The sequence below is a fragment of the Entelurus aequoreus genome, linkage group LG20, assembly GCF_033978785.1.
Source record: "Entelurus aequoreus isolate RoL-2023_Sb linkage group LG20, RoL_Eaeq_v1.1, whole genome shotgun sequence".
NCBI lineage: Eukaryota > Metazoa > Chordata > Actinopteri > Syngnathiformes > Syngnathidae > Entelurus > Entelurus aequoreus.
Window position 1 is genome coordinate 6454381 of NC_084750.1, and position 20097 is coordinate 6474477.

Consider the following 20097-nt stretch of genomic DNA (forward strand, 5'->3'; position numbering starts at 1 on the left):
AGTCCGGATAGTTATTTTCCTCTTTGGTCCGAAGGACACAACGTCCACAGTTTCCAAAAACAATTTGAAATGTGGACTCGTCAGACCACAGAACACTTTTCATCAGTCCATCTTAGATGAGCTCTGGCCCAGCGAAGCCGGCGGCGTTTCTGGGTGTTGTCGATAAATGGCTTTCGCTTTGCATAGTAGAGTTTTAACTTGCACTTACAGATGTAGCGACCAACTGTAGTTACTGACAGTGGGTTTCTGAAGTGTTCCTGAGCCCATGTGGTGATATCCTTTACACACTGATGTCGCTTGTTGATGCAGTACCGCCTGAGGGATCCAAGGTCACGGGCATTCAATGTTACGTGCAGTGATTACTCCAGACTCTCTGAACCTTTTGATGATATTACGGACCGTAGATGGTGAAATCCCTAAATTCCTTGCAATAGCTGGTTGAGAAATGTTGTTCTTAAACCGTTGGACAATTTGCTCACGCGTTTGTTCACAAAGTGGTGACCCTCGCCCCATCCTTGTTTGTGAATTACTGAGCATTTCGTGGAAGCTGCTTTCATACCCAATCATGGCACCCACCTGTTCCCAATTATTCTGTGTGTTTGATGAGCATTCCTCAACTTTCTCAGTCTTTTTTTTGCCACTTGTGCCAGCTTTTTTTAAACATCTTGCAGGCATCAAATTCCAAATGAGCTAATATTTGCAAAAAATAAAGTTTTCCAGTTCGAACGTTAAATATCTTGTCTTTGCAGTCTATTCAATTGAATATAAGTTGAAAAGGATTTGCAAATCATTGTATTCTGTTTTTATTTACGGTTTACACAACGTGCCAACTTCACTGCTTTTGGGTTTGTAAGATCCGCCTGATATTGTTTAAAAGCTTTGTCTCGGTACTGTGGTTCATCCAAAAACCGGACTAATGTATTTCTAAAATGTTAGGCGTATTTAAAAAGTCAATGACTTAGTTAAAAAAAACAGAAGAACTGTAGGTTGGATACAAGTCGGTCGTTCTCCAAAAGGTTTAGACCCAAACTGCTCTTCTTAAAGTTACCCGCTGATAGAAGTGCTACCAAAAGAAGATGCGTAGATGTTTATTCATACTCCTCAACCTATTGACCATGTAGTCGCTCCATGTTTGACAAGCCCAGCCCCCTTAATACACACTTTATGCTATAATTGGCTGTCAGCGTGACATGTTACGCGCCGGCCTGCCGCCTCCAGTGAAATTATCTCCACTAATGAACCTAAGCGGAGGCAACGAGTCAGGACGCTTGTCTACAAAACAAGACTTGTTTGGATGTGCCAGACAATGCCGCCGCCGCCGCAAACCACGCATCAGGGCCGAGGGGCGAAATGATTATTGGCGGCAAAGATATCAAGTCCACAATACTTTACAGTGAGGGCTCGTTTTGCGCTGCTGGGCAAGCTATTACAGCTGCTCATTTAGCTGCATGTCACTCGGGGTGCACTGGGAATGAATCACTCCACACTAAGCATTGGACCCCCCTTCACCCCCCCCCGATGTAATGCAGCAAAATTATCCAGAAGTAATGAAGAAACCCACCTCAGGTGTTTAGCTGCCTTAAAGCTCATCAAAAGATGCAAACAAACTACCGTATTTTTCGGACTATAAGTCGCAGTTTTTTTCATAGTTTGGCCGGGGGTGCGACTTATACTCAGGAGCGACTTATGTGTGAAATTATCAACACATTACCGTAAAATATCAAATAATATTATTTAGCTCATTCACGTAAGAGACTAGACCGGGGGTCGGCAACCCGCGGCTCTAGAGCCGCATGCGGCTCTTTAGCGCCGCCCTAGTGGCTCTCTGGAGATTTTTCAAAAATGTATGAAGAATGGAAAAAGATGAGGGGAAAAAAATCTATTTTTTTGTTTTAGTATGGTTTCTGTAGGAGGACAAACATGACACAAACCTCCCTAATTGTTATAAATCACACTGTTTGTATTAAACATGCTTCACTGATTCGAGTATTTGGCGAGCGCCGTTTTGTCCTACTAATTTTGGCGGTCCTTGAACTCACCGTATAGTTTGTTTACATGCATAACTTTCTCCGACTTTCTAGGACGTGTTTTATGCCACTTCTTTTTCTGTCTCATTTTGTCCACCACACTTTTAACGTTGTGCATGAATGCACAAAGGTGAGTTTTGTTGATGTTATTGACTTGTGTGGAGTGCTAATCAGACATATTTGGTCACTGCATGACTGCAAGCTAATCGATGCTAACATGCTATTTAGGCTAGCTATATGTACATATTGCATCATTATGCCTCATTTGTAGCTACATTTGAGCTCATTTAGTCTTCCTTTAAGTCCTCTTAATTCAATTTATATCTCATGACACATGTAATATGGCTTTTAATTTTTTGCGGCTCCAGACAGATTTGTTTTTGTATTTTTGGTCCAATATGGCTCTTTCAACATTTTGGGTTGCCGACCCCTGGACTAGACGTATAAGATTTCATGGGATTTAGCGATTAGGAGTGACAGATTGTTTGGTAAACGTATAGCATGTTCTATATGTTATAGTTATTTGAATGACTCTTACCATAATATGTTGCGTTAACATACCAGGCACGTTCTCAGTTGGTTATTTATGCCTCATATAACGTACACTTATTCAGCCTGTTGTTCACTATTCTTTATTTATTTTAAATTGCCTTTCAAATGTCTATTCTCGGTGTTGGGTTTTATCAAATAAATTTCCCCCAAAAAATGCGACTTATACTCCAGTGCGACTTATATATGTTTTTTTCTTTCTTTATTATGCATTTTCGCCCGGAGCGACTTATACTCTGAAAAATACGGTATTCAGTTTGTTTTTTTACCCCTTTGGCCGGAGGTCGGCAACCAGTGGCTCTGGAACCACATGCGGCTCCTTAGCGCCGCCCTCGAGGCTCCCTGGAGCTTTTTAAAAAATGTATTAAAATGGAAAAAGATGGTGGGGAAAATACATATTTTTATTTTGAATATGGTTTCTGTATAGAGATGTCCGAAAATTGCTTTTTTTCCCGATATCCGATATTGTCCAACTCTTAATTACCAATTCCGATATCAACCGATACCGATACATACAGTCGTGGAATTAACAACTTTTTATAACAACTTATGCCTAATTTTGTTGTGATGCCCCGCTGGATGCATTAAACAATGTAAAAAAGTTTTCCAAAATAAATCAACTCAAGTTATGGAAAAAAAGGCCAACATGGCACTGCCATATTTATTATTGAAGTCACAAAGTGCATTATTTTTTTTTAACATGCCTCAAAACAGCAGCTTGGAATTTGGGACATGCTCTCTCTGAGAGAGCATGAGGAGGTTGAGGTGGCGGGGGGTGTATATTGTAGCGTCCCGGAAGAGTTAGTGCTGCAAGGGGTTCTGGGTATTTGTGCTGTTGTGTTTATGTTGTGTTATGGTGCGGATGTTCTCCCGAAATGGGTTTGTCATTCTTGTTTGGTGTGGGTTCACAGTGTGGCACATATTTGTAACAGTGTTAAAGTTGTTCATACGGTCACCCTCAGTGTGACCTGTATGGCTGTTGACCAAGAATGCTTTGCATTCACTTGTGTGTGTGAAAAACCGTAGATATTATGTGACTGGGCCGGCACGCAAAGGCAGTGCCTTTAAGGCACGCCTCCAATATTGTTTTCTGGGAGAAATTCGGGAGAATAGTTACCCCGGGAGATTTTCGGGAGTGGCACTGGAATTCGGGAGTCTCCCGGGAAAATCGGGAGGGTTGGCAAGTATGACTGGGAGGCGCAACTGCTCTGTACTTCTCCCTACGTCCGTGTAGGGCGTACAGCGGCGTTTTAAAAAGTCATAAATTTTACTTTTTGAAACAGATACCGATAATTTTCGATATTACATTTTAAAGCATTTATCTGCCGATAATATCGGCAGTCCGATATTATCGGACATCTCTATTTCTGTAGGAGGACAAACATGACACAAACCTTCCTAATTGTGAGAGATCACACTGTTTATATTAAACATGCTTCACCGATGAGAGTATTTGTCCAGCGCCGTTTTTGTCCCGCTAATTTCGGCGGTCGTTGTTTACATGTACAACGTTCTTCGACGCTGCCACAGAAAGACGTGTTTTATTTCATTCCTTGGTCTCATTTTGTCCACCAAACCGTTTATGCTGTGCCTGATTGCACAAAGGTGAGCTTTGTTGATGTTATTGACTTGTGTGGAATGCTAATCAGCAATATTTGGTCAGTGCATGACTGCAAGCTAATCCCTGCTAACATGCTATTTACTCTTGCTGTATGTACATATTGCATCATTATGTCTGGTTTGTAGGTATATTTTTAATTTTCTTGACTTATGTCTTCTGTGTATTTCATTTATATTTGCACATTATCTGTATGTAATATTGGCTGCATTTCTGATAGTTGTTTGTGTGCCATGTTGTTCCAGACCACAGCAAATGTTACCCAGCTTGCAAAGATTGTAATAAAATTCATTAGAAGACGACGTTTCCTTTAACTTGGACACACACAATTATACCTTTGGCCATTCTAAAGACAGTCATTTCCAGGAGTCATCTCACCCTCTAAGAAGTTTGAATGTTTTCCAATGTTGTAAAAATGTGTAGAATAAATATTACATTTCAACAAAGATTTGTGACACATCATCATTTTGATAGTAGGCTAATATAGCTAATATAGACACTTACATCATGTGTTGCCTTCAGTACAACACTCATATAAGACTTTTAAAGTCATTTTGATAGTAGGCTAATACAAACACATCATGTGTTGCCTTCAGTACAACACTTATATAAGACTTTTAAAGTCATTTTGATAGTAGGCTAATGTAACTAATATAGACACTTACATCATGTGTTGTCTTTATTATAACACTTATATAAGACCTTTAAAGTCATTTTGATAGTAAGCTAAAATACCTAATATAGAGAATTACATCATGTGTTGCCTTCATTATAACACTTATATAAGACTTTTAAAGTCATTTTGATAGTAGGCTAATATAGCTAATATAGACACTTACATCATATGTTGTCTTCATTATAACACTTATATACGACTTTTAAAGTCATTTTGATAGTAGGCTAATATAGCTAATACTGTATATACACTTATATCATGTGTTGCCTTCAGTATAACACTTATATAAGACTTTAAAGTCCTTTTGATAGTAGGCTAATACAAACACATCATGTGTTGCCTTCATTATAACACTTATATAAGACTTTTAAAGTTATTTTGATAGTAGGCTAATATAACTAATATAGACACTTACATCATGTGTTGCCTTCAGTATAACACTTATAAGACTTTTAAAGTCATTTTGATAGTAGGCTAATACAAACACATCATGTGTTGCCTTCATTATAACACTTATATAAGACTTTTAAAGTCATTTTGATAGTAGGCTAATATAGCTAATATATAAACTTACATCATGTGTTGCCTTCAGTATAACACTTATAAGACTTTTAAAGTCATTTTGATAGTAGGCTAATACAAACACATCATGTGTTGCCTTCATTATAACACTGATATAAGACTTTCAAAGTCATTTTGATAGTAGGCTAATATAGCTAATATAAACACATCCTGTGTTGCCTTCAGTATAACACTTATATAAGACTTTTAAAGTCATTTTGATAGTAGGCTAATATAGCTAATATATAAACTTACATCATGTGTTGCCTTCAGTATAACACTTATATCCCCACCTTCTACCATCCTAGTCACGTCCGTTGTGTCCTTGGGCAAGACACTTCACCCTTGCTCCTGATGGCTGCTGGTTAGCGCCTTGCATGGCAGCTCCCGCCATCAGTGTGTGAATCTGTGAGTGAATGGGTAAATGTGGAAATAGTGTCAAAGCGCTTTGAGTACCTTGAAGGTAGAAAAGCGCTATACAAGTATAACCCATTTATCATTTATTTATTTATAAGGCTTTTAAAGTCATTTTGATAGTAGGCTAATATAGACACTTATATAAGTGTTATACTGAAGGCAACACATGATGTAAGACTTTTAAAGTCATTTTGATAGTCGGCTAATATAACTAATATAGACACTTACATCATGTGTTGCCTTCATTATAACACTTATACAAGACTTTTAATGTCATTTTGATAGTAGGTTAATATAGCTAATATAGACACATCATGTGTTGCCTTCATTATAACACTTATATAAGACTTTTAAAGTAATTTTGATAGTCGGCTAATATAACTAATATAGACACTTACATCATGTGCTGTCTTCAGTATAACACTTATATAAGACTTTTAAAGTCATTTTGATAGTAGGCTAATATAGCCACTTACATCATGTGTTGCCTTCATTATAACACTTATATAATACTTTTAATTTGTTTTTGTATTTGTGGTCCAATATGGCTCTTTCAACATGTTGGCTTGCCGACCCCGGTCTTAGGCCTATTGTGGACACGATACAGTTCCCCCTCCCCAAAATTCCCATCCATGCCTCCCCGTCCGCTCAGACGTCAGCCTGGCCACGACTCCTTTAACAGCCCGCTTTCATGTGTCCTTTAATGAGCAAAGCGCTATAAAACGCAGGCAAGTTTCAGCAACAACAATGTGGACCAGCGTCATAATGCAGCAGGCTAGACGTGGGAGCAGCCATTGTTTTTATTTGGCCAGTTTAAAAGGATTAAAGAAGGCTAATTCTGAAGGAGTAGGAAAAGTGAAAACCGTGAGTCAGAAAGCCCACCGCATGACCGCCAACGAGCCACTGTCTACTTAGGGGACAATAAAGTGTTGCAAAAGGAGTAGGAACCGTCCCCAAAAATACCAAAAAGGAAGGTACAAGAAAACAAAAGCACGAATGTTAGATTGATTCAACTTTTGAAAAAAATAAAAAATTATATTCCCTCTGTAATTTGTCTTTGAATACATTGGAATCACAATCAGTCATTTAGAAATGGCCACCTCACTCATTCTACCTTGTCATTTCATAGTAAAAAAATATTAATAAATAATTGCATTATTATGTTCATATTAGCATTTATGATAGCTAAGTTAGGTTACAGTACCAATGATTGTCACACACACACTAGGTGTGGTGAAATTTGTCCTCTTCATTTGACACATCCCCTTGATCACCCCTGGGAGGTGAGGGGAGCAGTGGGCAGCAGCGGTGCCGCGCCCGGGAATCATTTTTGGTGATTTAACCCCCAATTCCAACCCTTGATGCAGAGTGCCGAGCAGGGAAGTAATAGGTCCCATTTCTATAGTCTTTGGTATGACTCGGCCGGGGTTTGAACTCACAACCTACCGATCTCAGGGCGGACACTCTAACCACTAGGCCACTGAGTAGGTAGTCTATTAGTCCAGTGGTGCCCAACCACCGGGCCGTGGATCGATTGGTAACGGGCCGCACCAGAAATAAATTTAAAAAATATATATATATATATATTTTTTTTTAATTAAATCAACATAAAAAACACAAGATACACTTAAAATTAGTGCACCAACCCAAAAAACCTCCCTCCCCCACACAAAAGGGTTGTTTCTTTCTGTTATTAATATTCTGGTTCCTACATTATATATCAATATATATCAATACAGTCTGCAGGGATACAGTCTGTAAGCACACACGATTGTATTTTTTTATGACAAACAAAAATATATATATAGCAACCCCCCCCACCCCGGTCCGTGGGACAAATTTTCAAGCGTTGACCGGTCCGCAATCACAAAAAAGTTGGGCACCACTGTTAATTAGACCATTAAAATATATTGCACAAGGTACAGTACATGTTGTGAGAACATGTTAGCATTGTAACTGGCATTAAATATCATCAATAAATACTTACTAGAGTAGTAGTACTTACTAGATACTGTCACTAGCTGCATTGACACGAAAGTGAGACTCTGTTCGTGTTTCATGATAAAAATAGTCACAACATTCGACCTGCAAATAAAATGTATAGTTTATAATACTAGCGCAAGCTGCCACCTGACGATTAGGGCGCTAGTTGTAAGCTCGCTATTAGCATCGCTATACTGTGTTATTTGAATATCTTAGTTTTGCCCAATAACAATGTACTTTTAGGACCAGTTTAATTTAATATATACAATGGAGGCCCCCACTCCATCAGTGTTGGGGTCCTTGGCCTGGAAAATGTTGACGACCTCTAGATGGCTAAGCTGTGGGTAAATGACCTTGATACTATTGCAAGATTCCCTGAATTATTCAATAATTGTTTCAGGTGAATACAATTCATTACAGTGCCTATTTCATTGTTTCTACGCAATGTCCATTGCAGTGGACAACTGTATCTGGTAGTCAAACAATACTGACGCTATGTCCCTCGATGTGTGTGTCACTCTAAGAACAACAACATGTGCCAACTGTCTTATTCTACCGGTACTTTGAGTAGTGTTGACATTTGTCTCCATTGTCCATCTCAATGAAACTAAAAAAAAAGGAAAACATCCAAACAAGGAAAACGTTCCTCTTCTCTCGTTTACTATTTGGCTCATTGAGCACAGTTGCACGTTTTTATATTATTTTCTGCAAAGCTGTTTGTTTAAACAAAGAATAAATCAATAAATATATATTTACTATGTGTTCTCCCTTCTCTGTCTAGAAAAGCGCTAGATAAATCTAATCCATTGTTATTATTATTATTATTATTAACTATAAATCCTATTTGCAAGTCGAATGTTGTGACCATTTTTTTTAATGAAATACAGTCCGAGTAGTGTCAATGCAGCTAGTGAGTGGGCCATATTCTCGTTGAGGCGTCATTTACCCGTCACCAGTATCTAGTGAATACTCTAGTAAGTATTTATTTATGATATTTAATGCCAGGTACAATGCTAACATGTTCTCACAACATTTACTTTATGTTGTGCAACACATTTTAATGGACTAAATTTACTTTGAACTTTTCTATATAAAATGGTGATTCTACCAGAGCACACTCCACAAAGATGAGGGAAACGTTATATTTTGCAATGATAGCAAACGATGTGAGGCCACTTGTATCTTTTTCAAGTAATCCACTGATACACGTGCAATATTTTTGCGGCATTTCCTCATTGACTGTCAAATCGTTAAAAACAGCCTAGTTTATTCAACATACAGCGCTTTGGGTTTTTTCAGGGCTAAAAGGTCAGCATATATGATTAGAAAAATAATAACACTAAATACTTTAGATTCCCCTAATAAGTAGATTGGTATCTCGGTTGTTGTTAGAAATCTGAAGCAATTTTCCCCAAATAATTAATGTAAATCAAATTAATCAACATCTGAACACAAACACATTTTATAGAGATAAATCATAGTTGAACATAAAATATGAAATACACAAACAAATAAAATTAATAAATAAACCTCTTTTACCTTTCATTGAAAACTTCTAAAAGGCAAAGATGGCGATGAGCGGAGGGGAGGAGCTACAATGGTTTGACTTATTTCATGAATTCAATAGTGTTTCTCAACTTTTTTTTTTATCAAAGTGCTGTTACTCACAACTTTCTTTGGCTCCATGGTGGCTCATTTTTCATGCACTAGTTTTGATTGAAGATAATCAGTGTATGAAAATTTTATTTTAGAGCAGGGGTCAGCAACCCAAAACGTTGAAAGAGCCATATTGGACCAAAAATACAAAAATCTAATCTGTCTGGAGCTGCAAAAAATTTAAAGCCGTTTAAAGTCTCATAATGAAGGCAACACATGACGTGTCTATATTAGCCTACTATCAAAATGATTGTGTCGCAGGCTGAAGCAAATCTTCGTTGACAGAAATGTTGAAATTTTATATTTATTCTACACATTTTACAACAATAGAAACCTTTAGTAAATCAGAGGCTACTCAGAAGGTGAGATAACTCCTGGAAATGACTGAATTTTAATGACCAAAAAGTATAGATGTGTGCGTCCAAGTTTAAGGAAACGGCAAGCTGTCTTCTTTTAATAGATTTATTACAATCTTTGGCAAGCTAGGTCATGTTTGCTGTGGTCTGGAACAACATGGCGCACAAATAACTATCTGAAATGCAGCCAATATTCCGTACAGATAATGTGTCATGAGACATGCAAAACTAAATTATATACAAAGAGGATAAAAGTAAAGGATATTAAATGAGCTCAAATATACCTACAAATGAGGCATAATGATGCAATATGTACATACAGCTAGTCTAAATAGCATGTTAGCATTGATGAGCTTGCAGTCATGCACTGACCAAATATGCCTGATTAGCACTCCAACAAGTCAATAACATCAACAAAGCACACTTTTGTGAAATCACGCACAGAATACAACTTTTGGTGGACAAATTGAGAAAAAGGAGTGGAAGATTCCACACTAGACCCGCCGAAATTAGGAGGACAAAACGATGTTCATCAAATACTCTCATCAGTGAAGCATACACAAACATATTAAACAGTGGGCTTTCAAAAAATTGGGAGGGTTTGGGTCATTTTTTTCCTCAAACAAAAAACATACTAAAACAAAAAAAATTACGTTTCCCCCATCTTTTTCTATTTTCAATCCTTTCCTAAAAATGCTCCAGGGAGCCACTAGGGCGGCACTAAAGTGAGCCGCTGGTTGCTGACCCCTGTTTTAGAAAGAATTATGGTCAGAAAACGAATCACACAAAAAGTGTGGCGTCCAAAAAGCGAGGCGTCCACTTGGTTTTACGCGCGTAATAAAACCCCATCAAAACAAACGTACACAGAACACATTTTAATGTACATTTTAGGTCCAAGTGTTGAGGATTTGTTCCACAGGGCAAATGCAAACTGTAGACAATTAGTAGGACAAGAAAAAGTCACAGTTGTCGTCAATGTCTTTCCAAGAGAAAATAAAATATACAGTATGTACATTTGCTTGAACGCAGTACGACCAACTATCTCTTCCTTACACTAAAAGGGTTACTCAACAACAAACATCAAAAGAGGGTATTTCGCAGCAAACAACTGAAGCAGTGCTGGTCACAGAACAATACTGCAGTGGCAGAGAGGTAAATTCAAGTAGATTGTTTCAAATGTCCGATTCCCCTGAACGTGGCACAGAGCTAAGCCAAGCAGCTCGATAACAGTATTTCCCAAAAGAGGATCAGGTCCCAAGTGAAAGTAAATGCAACTTTTTTGGAATTTTTCCCAATCATTCACACATCTTTCTCTTTTTTCATGCCTTCTAAATAGTAAAAAACTGCTAGCAAGCGGTGGCTAACAAAGAAATGGCCTATTTAAACCATCCAACAAGGTTTTATGTCCATGCTGTAAGTATGTATGTCATGTCGTAGCACATTCATGCTAATATGTAACATTTATTTTTTATTTCAAACATTTCTTTCCTGGGCACATGGATTTCATGCTATGCTACTTTCTGCAACTAATCATGGCGGACTTTGCGAGTGCTGACTACTTTAGGACAAATGATCGAGAATCTTTTTTTTTTTGAGCCTGAATATACAGAGGATGAGCTCCAACATTTAGAAAACAATTGCATACACTTGGTTAATATGTTGTTGTTCTTTAGAGCGCTTTATAGGCGGAATCCCCATTAGCCGCATTATAAGCCGCCTCTTGGTAGCAGTTTTTCACTATTTAGAACGCATCAAAAAGAGAAAGACGTGCGCTCTAGTCTCACACAATGATTGTGGATGATTCTACAAAAAATAGTGCGGTTCTCCTTGAAGTTGTGGAAGAAAACAAGAAAACAGGTGTTCTTAAATAGGCTAAACCGCTGAAAAAAATATTCAACGTGGATTATTGTTCTGAAAATGTATATGAACATGCATGGCTGAAGGGTGCCATAAAAAGGACAACCTGATCTGAGGCCAGTTTTTGCATTTCTACTAAAGTGAAAGTGACTCCATGAGGCTATTTGTCGCAAACTAATTGGACTGGAGCTTTGCCTAAGAGTCTCTCCTGAGTGTTGTGGGACAAGGGGCACTGAGTGTGTGTGTGTGTGTGTGTGTGTGTGTGTGTTACGTGGACAGCACTGTGCTCCTCCCCCTCCGCTCACTGTCCTTCCTCCTCACGCAGGAACTGGAAGACCGATGAGAAGTCCTTGTTGGCGTAGCCCCGGGAGCACATGACTCTGAAGATCTGGTGGGCCAGGGAACCGAGAGGGACCGGCGTCTTGGTGTTGGTGGCCGTGTTTTGGGCCAAGCCCAGATCCTGGGAAGAGAATTGGTGGTCAGTCCACACCTTTATTATGACCATGCTCCAAAAAGAACATAAGGAGCATGAAATATACCAAAGCGAGCACTAAATGCATCAGCTGGTGCCTGAGATTAAAGTAGCGCGGCTCAGACATGTTGACAATGTGGAGGCAGACAGCCAGAGTCGGTAAAAGAGCAGTAAAATGAGATGAAACAATAAAACACAATTGAACATGCAATGAGGAATTCATGGGAAATGGCCTGGATGCAGTCAAACCATCTAGTCTTGGATGCTGGTCACATTTGTCGGACCTTTCACCCACCAAAATAAAAAGAGTAGAAATGTGACTATGCCATATGTTGGCTGTAGGCATGATCACAGGATGCAGAGAAGGCAAGCAAAGTGTGGGCAGAAGAACTTTTTGAGCACATTTAACAATACCATGGTGACCGTGATAAATATGATAATCATGATCATTTTGGTCATAATAACTGATGTGAATGTTTTTTTTAATCACATATAGTCACATTTCCATTTTTTATTTTATTGTTTCAGTTCAAACAATCTAGTCTTGGATGCTGGTCACATTTGTCTGACATGGACCTTTTTTTTTTTTTTACCCACCAAAATAAAAAGAATAGAAATGTGACTACGCCGTATGTTGGCTGTAGGTGTGATCACAGGATGCAGAGAAGGCAAGCGAAGTGCGGGCATAATAATTTTTTGAGCACATTTAATAATACCATGGTGACTGTCATAAATATGATAATCGTGATCACCAGGTCATAATAACTTCCATCCATCCATTTTCTACCCCTTTGATGTGAACATTTTTATATCACATATAGTCACATTCTTTTTATTTTGGCGGGGGAAAAAAGGTTTCAGTTAAAAAAAATCTAGTCTTGGATGCTGGTCAATATTTGTCTGACTTTGACCTTTTTTTTTTACCCACCTAAATAAAAATGTGACCATGCCATATGTCGGCGCGGTCACAGGATGCAGAGACGGCAAGCGAAGTGCGGGCAGAAGTACTTTTCGAGCACATTTAACAATACCGTGGTGACCGTGATAATTTTGATAATCGTGATCCTTTTGGTCATAATAACTGTGATGTGAATTTTTTTTAATCACATACAGTCACATTTCCATTATTTTTATTTATATTTTATTGTTTCAGTTCAAACAATGTAGTCTTGGATGCTGGTCAGATTTGTATGACCTGGATCTTTTTTTTTCCACTCACCAAAATAAAAATGTGACTATGCCATATGTCGGCGCGATCACAGGATGCAGAGAAGGCAAGCAAAGTGCGGGCAGAATAACTTTTTGAGCAAATTTAACATTACTATGGTGACCATGATAATTATGATAATCGTGATCATTTAGGTCAAAATAACTGATGTGAAATGTTTATATCACATATAATCACATTTCCAATCTTTTTATTTTGGTAGGGGGAAAAAAGGTTTCAGATCAAACAATCTAGTCTTGACAGCTGCTCAGATTTGTCTGACCTGGACCTTTTTTTAATTTATTTTTCCACCCACCAAAATAAAAATGTGACCATGCCATATGTCGGCGCGATCGCAGGATGCAGAGAAGGCAAGCAAAGTGCGGGCAGAAGAACTTGTTGAGCACATTTAACAATACCATGGTGACCGTGATAATTATGATAATTGTGGTAATTTTGGTCATAATAACTGTAATGTGAAGTTTTTTTTTTAATGACATATAGTCACATTTCCATTCTTTTTTATTTTATTGTATTGTTTCAGTTCAAACAATCTAGTCTTGGATGCTGGTCACATTTGTCTGACCTGGACCTCTTTTTTTTTTTTTCCCCACCAAAATAAAAATAATAGAAATGTGACTATGCCATATGTTGGCTGTAAGCGCGATCACAGGATGCAGAGAAGGCAAGCGAAGTGCGGGCAGAATAATTTTTTGAGCACATTTAACAATACCATGGTGACCGTGATGAATATAATCGTGATAATTTTGGTCCTAACTGTGATGAGAATTTTTTAAAATATCATATATAGTCAATTTTTTTTTAAATTTGGCAGGGGAAAAAGGGTTTCAGTTCAAACAATCTAGGTTTGGATGTTGGTCAGATTTGTCTGACCTGGACCTTTTTTTTTTACCCACCAAAATAAAAATGTGACTATGCCATATGTCGGCGCTATCACAGGATGCAGAGAAGGCCAGCGAAGTGCAGGCAGAAGTACTTTTTGATCACATTTAACAAGGTGACCATGATAATTCTAATTTTGGTCAAAACAACTGATATGACATTTTTATATTGTTACAACCCTCCTTCTGCCTGCACTTTGCTTGCCTTCTCTGCATCCTGTGGTCACACCTACAGCCGACATTTGGAATAGTCACATTTTCATTCTTTTTATTTCGGTGGTGGTGGTTCCAGGTCAAACAAAGATGTGCATAAAAAGTTCCAATTGTGATTTTAAGGTACTTATTATGTTTTTCCTCTGCCGTCATGATAAGCCAAAGAAAAAGCAAAATCCATCTTACCACACGTGCACATTTTGAGATTTGGGTTTGCAAATCGTACGACAATTCTGGGGTTATGCCGAAGTAAAACTGAAAACGAGACCTTTACCTTGGCCATTAGCGTGGTTCCGAAGCCTCCCTGGTAGTTGTTGGCGGAGGGCACTCCCTCCATGACGCCAGGGACGGGGTTGTACGTGTCACTGGACCAGCAGCGGCCCGAGGACATGTTGAGGATCTTTGCCAGAAGCTTGGGGTCCAAACCCAGTCTGGGAGGAAGGAAGACATGTAGAGTTGTTTTTGGACCATGACAAGATCTACCCTGGGAGATTCTTTCTGGTGGATTGTTCATCGATACTGCTTTACAAGCTGTACACAGACTACTTCAAAATGGAGACGTGTGAATTACTCATCATCAAAACATATTCCTGCAGTACATTGAAGGCTTGAAACGTCAAGTCCTTCAAGGGGTGGGTACAGAAGACGCTCCTTTTTGGCACAGACCCAATCCCGCCGGTCCCTGTGAAATCCAACGGTGCGCAAAAAAACATCTAATGGTGAAATGTTACATTATCAAGACGGCTCTTTACAATCGGCGACCACTCCAGCAGCACTGAGAGTGGACTCAGTCAAACTCCCTCTAAATCTGTGATCCATGTACCACTAGTGGTACGTGGCCTACAACTGGTGCAGTGGTGTCCAAAGTGTGGCTCAGCAGCTCATTTTTTAACGGCCTGTGGCACATTCTAAAAATACCATTAAAAAAGTGGAATAGAAAGGGCAAACAAGTGAAATGTAACAAGAAAGATTTGCAATTTTGACACTAATAACACAAAGCTGCCATGCAGGCTGCTTTTCAAACATGGATTACGAATCAAAAACAATGTTATGAATTACTTCACAGAATTCCACTTAGAAATTTTTTTGGGGTGGTAAAATATTGCATATTTTGTGTTTGCCATACTGTATGAAAAAAAAAGTTTCCTTTGACATGAAGGCATAAAACTAGAGATGTCCGATAATGGCTTTTTTGCCGATAACCGATATTCCGATATTGTCCAACTCTTAATTACCGATTCCGATATCAACCGATACCGATATATACAGTCATGGAATTAACACATTATTATGCCTGATTTTGTTGTGATGCATTAAACAATGTAACAAGGTTTTCCAAAATAAATCAAGTCAAGTTATGGCAAAAAATGCCAACATGGCACTGCCATATTTATTATTACCAGTCTATGGAAAGCTCTCCCTGACCACCCGAGGGCACCACAGACTGTGGATGCTTTTAAAAAAGGCTTAAAAACCCTTCTTTTTAAAAAAGCTTTTTTTTAGATATATGCATACTAATTCTAGCCATTAGGCTGTTCTAGTGTTTTTTTTATTTTTTATTATCTTTTTCTTTTTTTTTAAACACTGTAGCACTTTGACGTTGTTTACTCAATATAAAGTGCTTTTTACAAATAAAATCTATTATTATTATTAAATGAATGAAACAAATAACACAATGAAATGAAATATGTGAACGGTCATTCTTTTAACTAAGCAGTTGAATTACATTGACAAGTAGACAAATACAAAGTTTAATGCATCTTGGCACAAAAGGTGCCAGGAACATGAACAGGAATCCCATCTTTAGATGTTTGATGGCAACTAGCCGAGAGACAGCTCTTATCTCAAAACACTCTCAAGTTGAGGTACCACTGTATTAAAGGCTGGAATTGGGTTACAAACAAAACCTTTTCAAGCACTTAATGTGACAACAAAGCCCACATTGAACTTCTTACCAGCATCAAGACGAGCTAGCTAGCTAACAATTTAAACAATATAGCTTTTACTACACACTTTTTAAGGCTAACAACTGGTTTGTAATAAAGCCGTTTTATAAAAGCCAAGAAGACAAATACTGAGGACACGAAAAGTCCTCACCTCAAGTTCAACCGTTACTCCAGAGAAGACTATACAGGTGAGTTCCGAAAGTTTACATATCACAATTGGGGAGATGGCACACTTTTGGTGTGGAGAAAGCATGACAACCAACAGACAAATCTTTCTATGAGACGATGTAGTGCGACACAAATCAAACGGATAAGGGATGATGCAAGACGCAGCGAGGCAATGGGAAGTAAAAGATGGAGAAAGATGGAGGGCGGCAGATGACCCCCGTTGAACCTCGCGCCCGGCTGCGACCATTCCTCAGCGTTAATAGCAGAAGGCTTTGTAACGCTGGCTAATGCAGTATTGATGTTTAGCAGCACGTCTATCCTTCATCATCCTTTTCTCGTGGAAAAAAAGTGGAGGGGGTGAAGTGGTTTAAGCAGCACAGGGGAGCCATAAACCTCACTGTCACTGCTCTTTTTTTTTTTTTTTTTTTTAAACGTCCGGGCCGCAGCAGCCTACTTTTATGCACGTCTCAACGGCTAGGACGGAGATGCAAAGCCAAGCACACGCAAACCACTAAAACACATGCAATACGAGGCAAACACAACTCAACTACAATTTGCAACTCCGGTAAGAATGGCGTGTGAATGCCCGATGTGCGCAAGTCGCCGAACCGCCGATACCCGAGAGTGGAAGTGAAATGCTTGATTGTCCAGGGTGGGTGTAGTGTTTGGATGTTGGAACGGTTCCAATCGCGTGAGAAAAGTGGCATATGGGTTTGTATATTGCCCATTCATTGTCAATGGGGGGAAATTCCTGGTCATTCCCGGGGATAATCAGGGAATTTTCCAAACCGGCAAACATGCTGGCTTGTATGTCCAGGGCGAGCGGAGTGTGTGGATGTTGGAACGGTTCAAATCGGATAGTGTGGGCTATGCAGATACAGTCTGGTGTGCCGTGGCAGATTATCTAATTTCACTTATTTAGGTTAAAAATGTTTTTTGCAAACCAGTAATTATAATCAACAAATAATGTGCCATTGTTGAGTGTCTGTACTGTCTGGAGATCAGCAGACTTACCACGTTATACTCTTCCATATCAGTAGGTGGCAGCCGGTAGCTAATTACTTTGTAGATGTCGGAAACAGCGGCAGGCAGCGTGCAGGTAAAAAGGTGTCTAATTTCTTTTCTGTGCCGTTAATACTAGAGATGTCAGATAATGGCTTCTTTGCCGACATCCGATATTCCGATGTTGTCCAACTCTTAATTACCGATTCCGATATCAACCGATACTGATATATACAGTTGTGAAATTAACACATTATTATGCCTAATTTTCTTGTGATGCCCCGCTGGATGCATTAAACAATGTAACAAGGTTTTCCAAAATAAATCAACTCAAGTTATGGAAAAAAATGCCAACATGGCACTGCCATATTTATTATTGAAGTCACAAAGTGCATTATTTTTTTTTAACATGCCTCAAAACAGCAGCTTGGAATTTGGGACATGCTCTCCCTGAGAGAGCATGAGGAGGTTGAGGTGGGCGGGATTGCAGGGGGTAGCGGGGGGTGTATATTGTAGCGCCCCGGAAGTGTTAGTGCTGCAAGGGGTTCTGGGTATTTGTTCTGTTGTGTTTATGTTGTGTTACGGTGCGGATGTTCTCCCGAAATGTGTTTGTCATTCTTGTTTGGTGTGGGTTCACAGTGTGGCGCATATTTGTAACAGTGTTAAAGTTGTTTATACGGCCACCCTCAGTGTGACCTGTATGGCTGTTGACCAAGTATGCCTTGCATTCACTTGTGTGTGTGAAAAGCCGTAGGTATTATGTGATTGGACCGGCATGCAAAGGCAGTGCCTTTAAAGTTTATTGGCGCTCTGTACTTGTCCCTACGTCCGTGTACCACTCCGTACAGCGGCGTTTTAAAAAGTCATACATTTTACTTTTTGAAACTGATACCGATAATTTCCGATATTACATTTTAAAGCATTTATCGGCCAATCGGCAGTCCGACATTATCAAACATCTCTAGTTAAGAGTAGGGCAAAACATTACGGACAGGCCAATCAGAGGCAAGATAGGGCGGGTCATCGAACCAGGAAGGGAAGTCACAACAGACGCGCACATCCCAAATGACGACGAGAGTCGGAGAAGAGAAGAGGGAATTTTTAAGCGAAATGTACGACGAAGTAAGAAGATCATAACCGCACAATTAAGTAAAGTCACTTACTTTGCGCTGACCACTTCTAGTAGGACCACAGAACCATTACAGTCCATTACATCGTCGACTGGGAATTAAAAAGTGCCTGCCTGCAAATGTATTTCATACATGTTGTATTATTTGCACAGCTATGTTATTTATTTTAAGTAGAAAAAATATTTTTCTCTTCTTTTTATATTATGTAATTCTGTACTACTTATACCTAGCTCGGTTGGTAGAGCGGCCGTGCCAGCAACTTGAGGGTTGCAGGTTCAATTCCCGCTTCCGCCATCCTAGTCACTGCCGTTGTGTCCTTGGGCAAGACACTTTACCCACCTGCTCCCAGTGCCACCCACACTGGTTTAAATGTAACTTAGATATTGGGTTTCACAATGTAAAGCGCTGTGAGTCACTTGAGAAAAGGCGCTATATAAATGTAATTCACTTCACTTCACTTAAACAGTTTATTTTCTGTGCTGTAAATACCCATCTTGACTAACTGGGTTAATAAAAGTGCTGCTACTACAGTTGTCATTCACTTCAATTTCAGTGAATATTGTTAAAAAATTAATATCTTTACATGTATACTTTCACCGGAATATATATCGAGATATATATCAAATATCGAGTTCAGGCAAAAATATATCGAGATATACTTTTTCGTCCATATCGTCCAGCCCTACCCGCAGTTACCTGGCCTTTCGAGCCCTACAGTTCACCTTCAGAGCAGCCATCTTTGAAGCCCACTCGAGGGGTTTCCGTCGAGAAACTCTCACCAGTTGATCTGCCGTTTCTTTTCTTTTCTGCTCGAGAGGGGGCATCCACTCGATCTAGCATCGAGTGGATGCTAGATCCACTCGACGTCCATTGCACCGGTCGCCCTAGAGGGCGGGGTCCCCCACATCTGCGGTCCTCTCCAAGGTTTCTCATTGTCATCCCACTGGGTTGAGTTTTTCCTTGCCCTGATGTGGGATCTGAACCGAAGATGTCGTTGTGGCTTGTGCAGCCCTTTGAGACACTTGTGATTTAGGGCTATTTAAATAAACATTGATTGATTGAAATACCGACTTCCCGATACAACTGGAACGCGCCAAAACGTCCGGTTTCGTACTTCCATTGTTTTTATCCCTGTGTTGCATTTTGTGTTAGGTGAAGCGGCGTGTGTTTTTGGACGTGCGCCCCTGTCGGCTGGCGTACAGCGGACGCGGGTGTAACTCCAGCGTCTGTCACTGCCGGTGTCGTGAATGTACGGCATTAAAAAAGGCCAGCCAGTGTTACTTATTGGCCCTTTAACTGGGCTCCGCTCTCAATGTGACTGTTAAACCGTCACACGTCCTCACAGCCGCCCGCCCTC

General features: G+C 39.4%; 1 protein-coding gene across 1 annotated transcript in view; it reads right to left on the reverse strand.

Annotated features, from left to right (window-relative positions):
• Window positions 1-10703: 10703 nt before the first annotated feature.
• LOC133635880 (3-hydroxyisobutyrate dehydrogenase, mitochondrial-like) overlaps window positions 10704-20097 on the reverse strand; it is a 55204-nt gene continuing 45810 nt past the window's right edge. The window contains exons 7-8 of the mRNA XM_062029295.1: window positions 14769-14925; window positions 10704-12160 (exon numbers count right to left, since the gene is read on the reverse strand). Of these exons, the coding sequence (XP_061885279.1) occupies window positions 12002-12160; window positions 14769-14925 (316 nt within the window). The 3' untranslated portion in view covers window positions 10704-12001. The remainder of the gene's footprint in view (window positions 12161-14768; window positions 14926-20097) is intronic.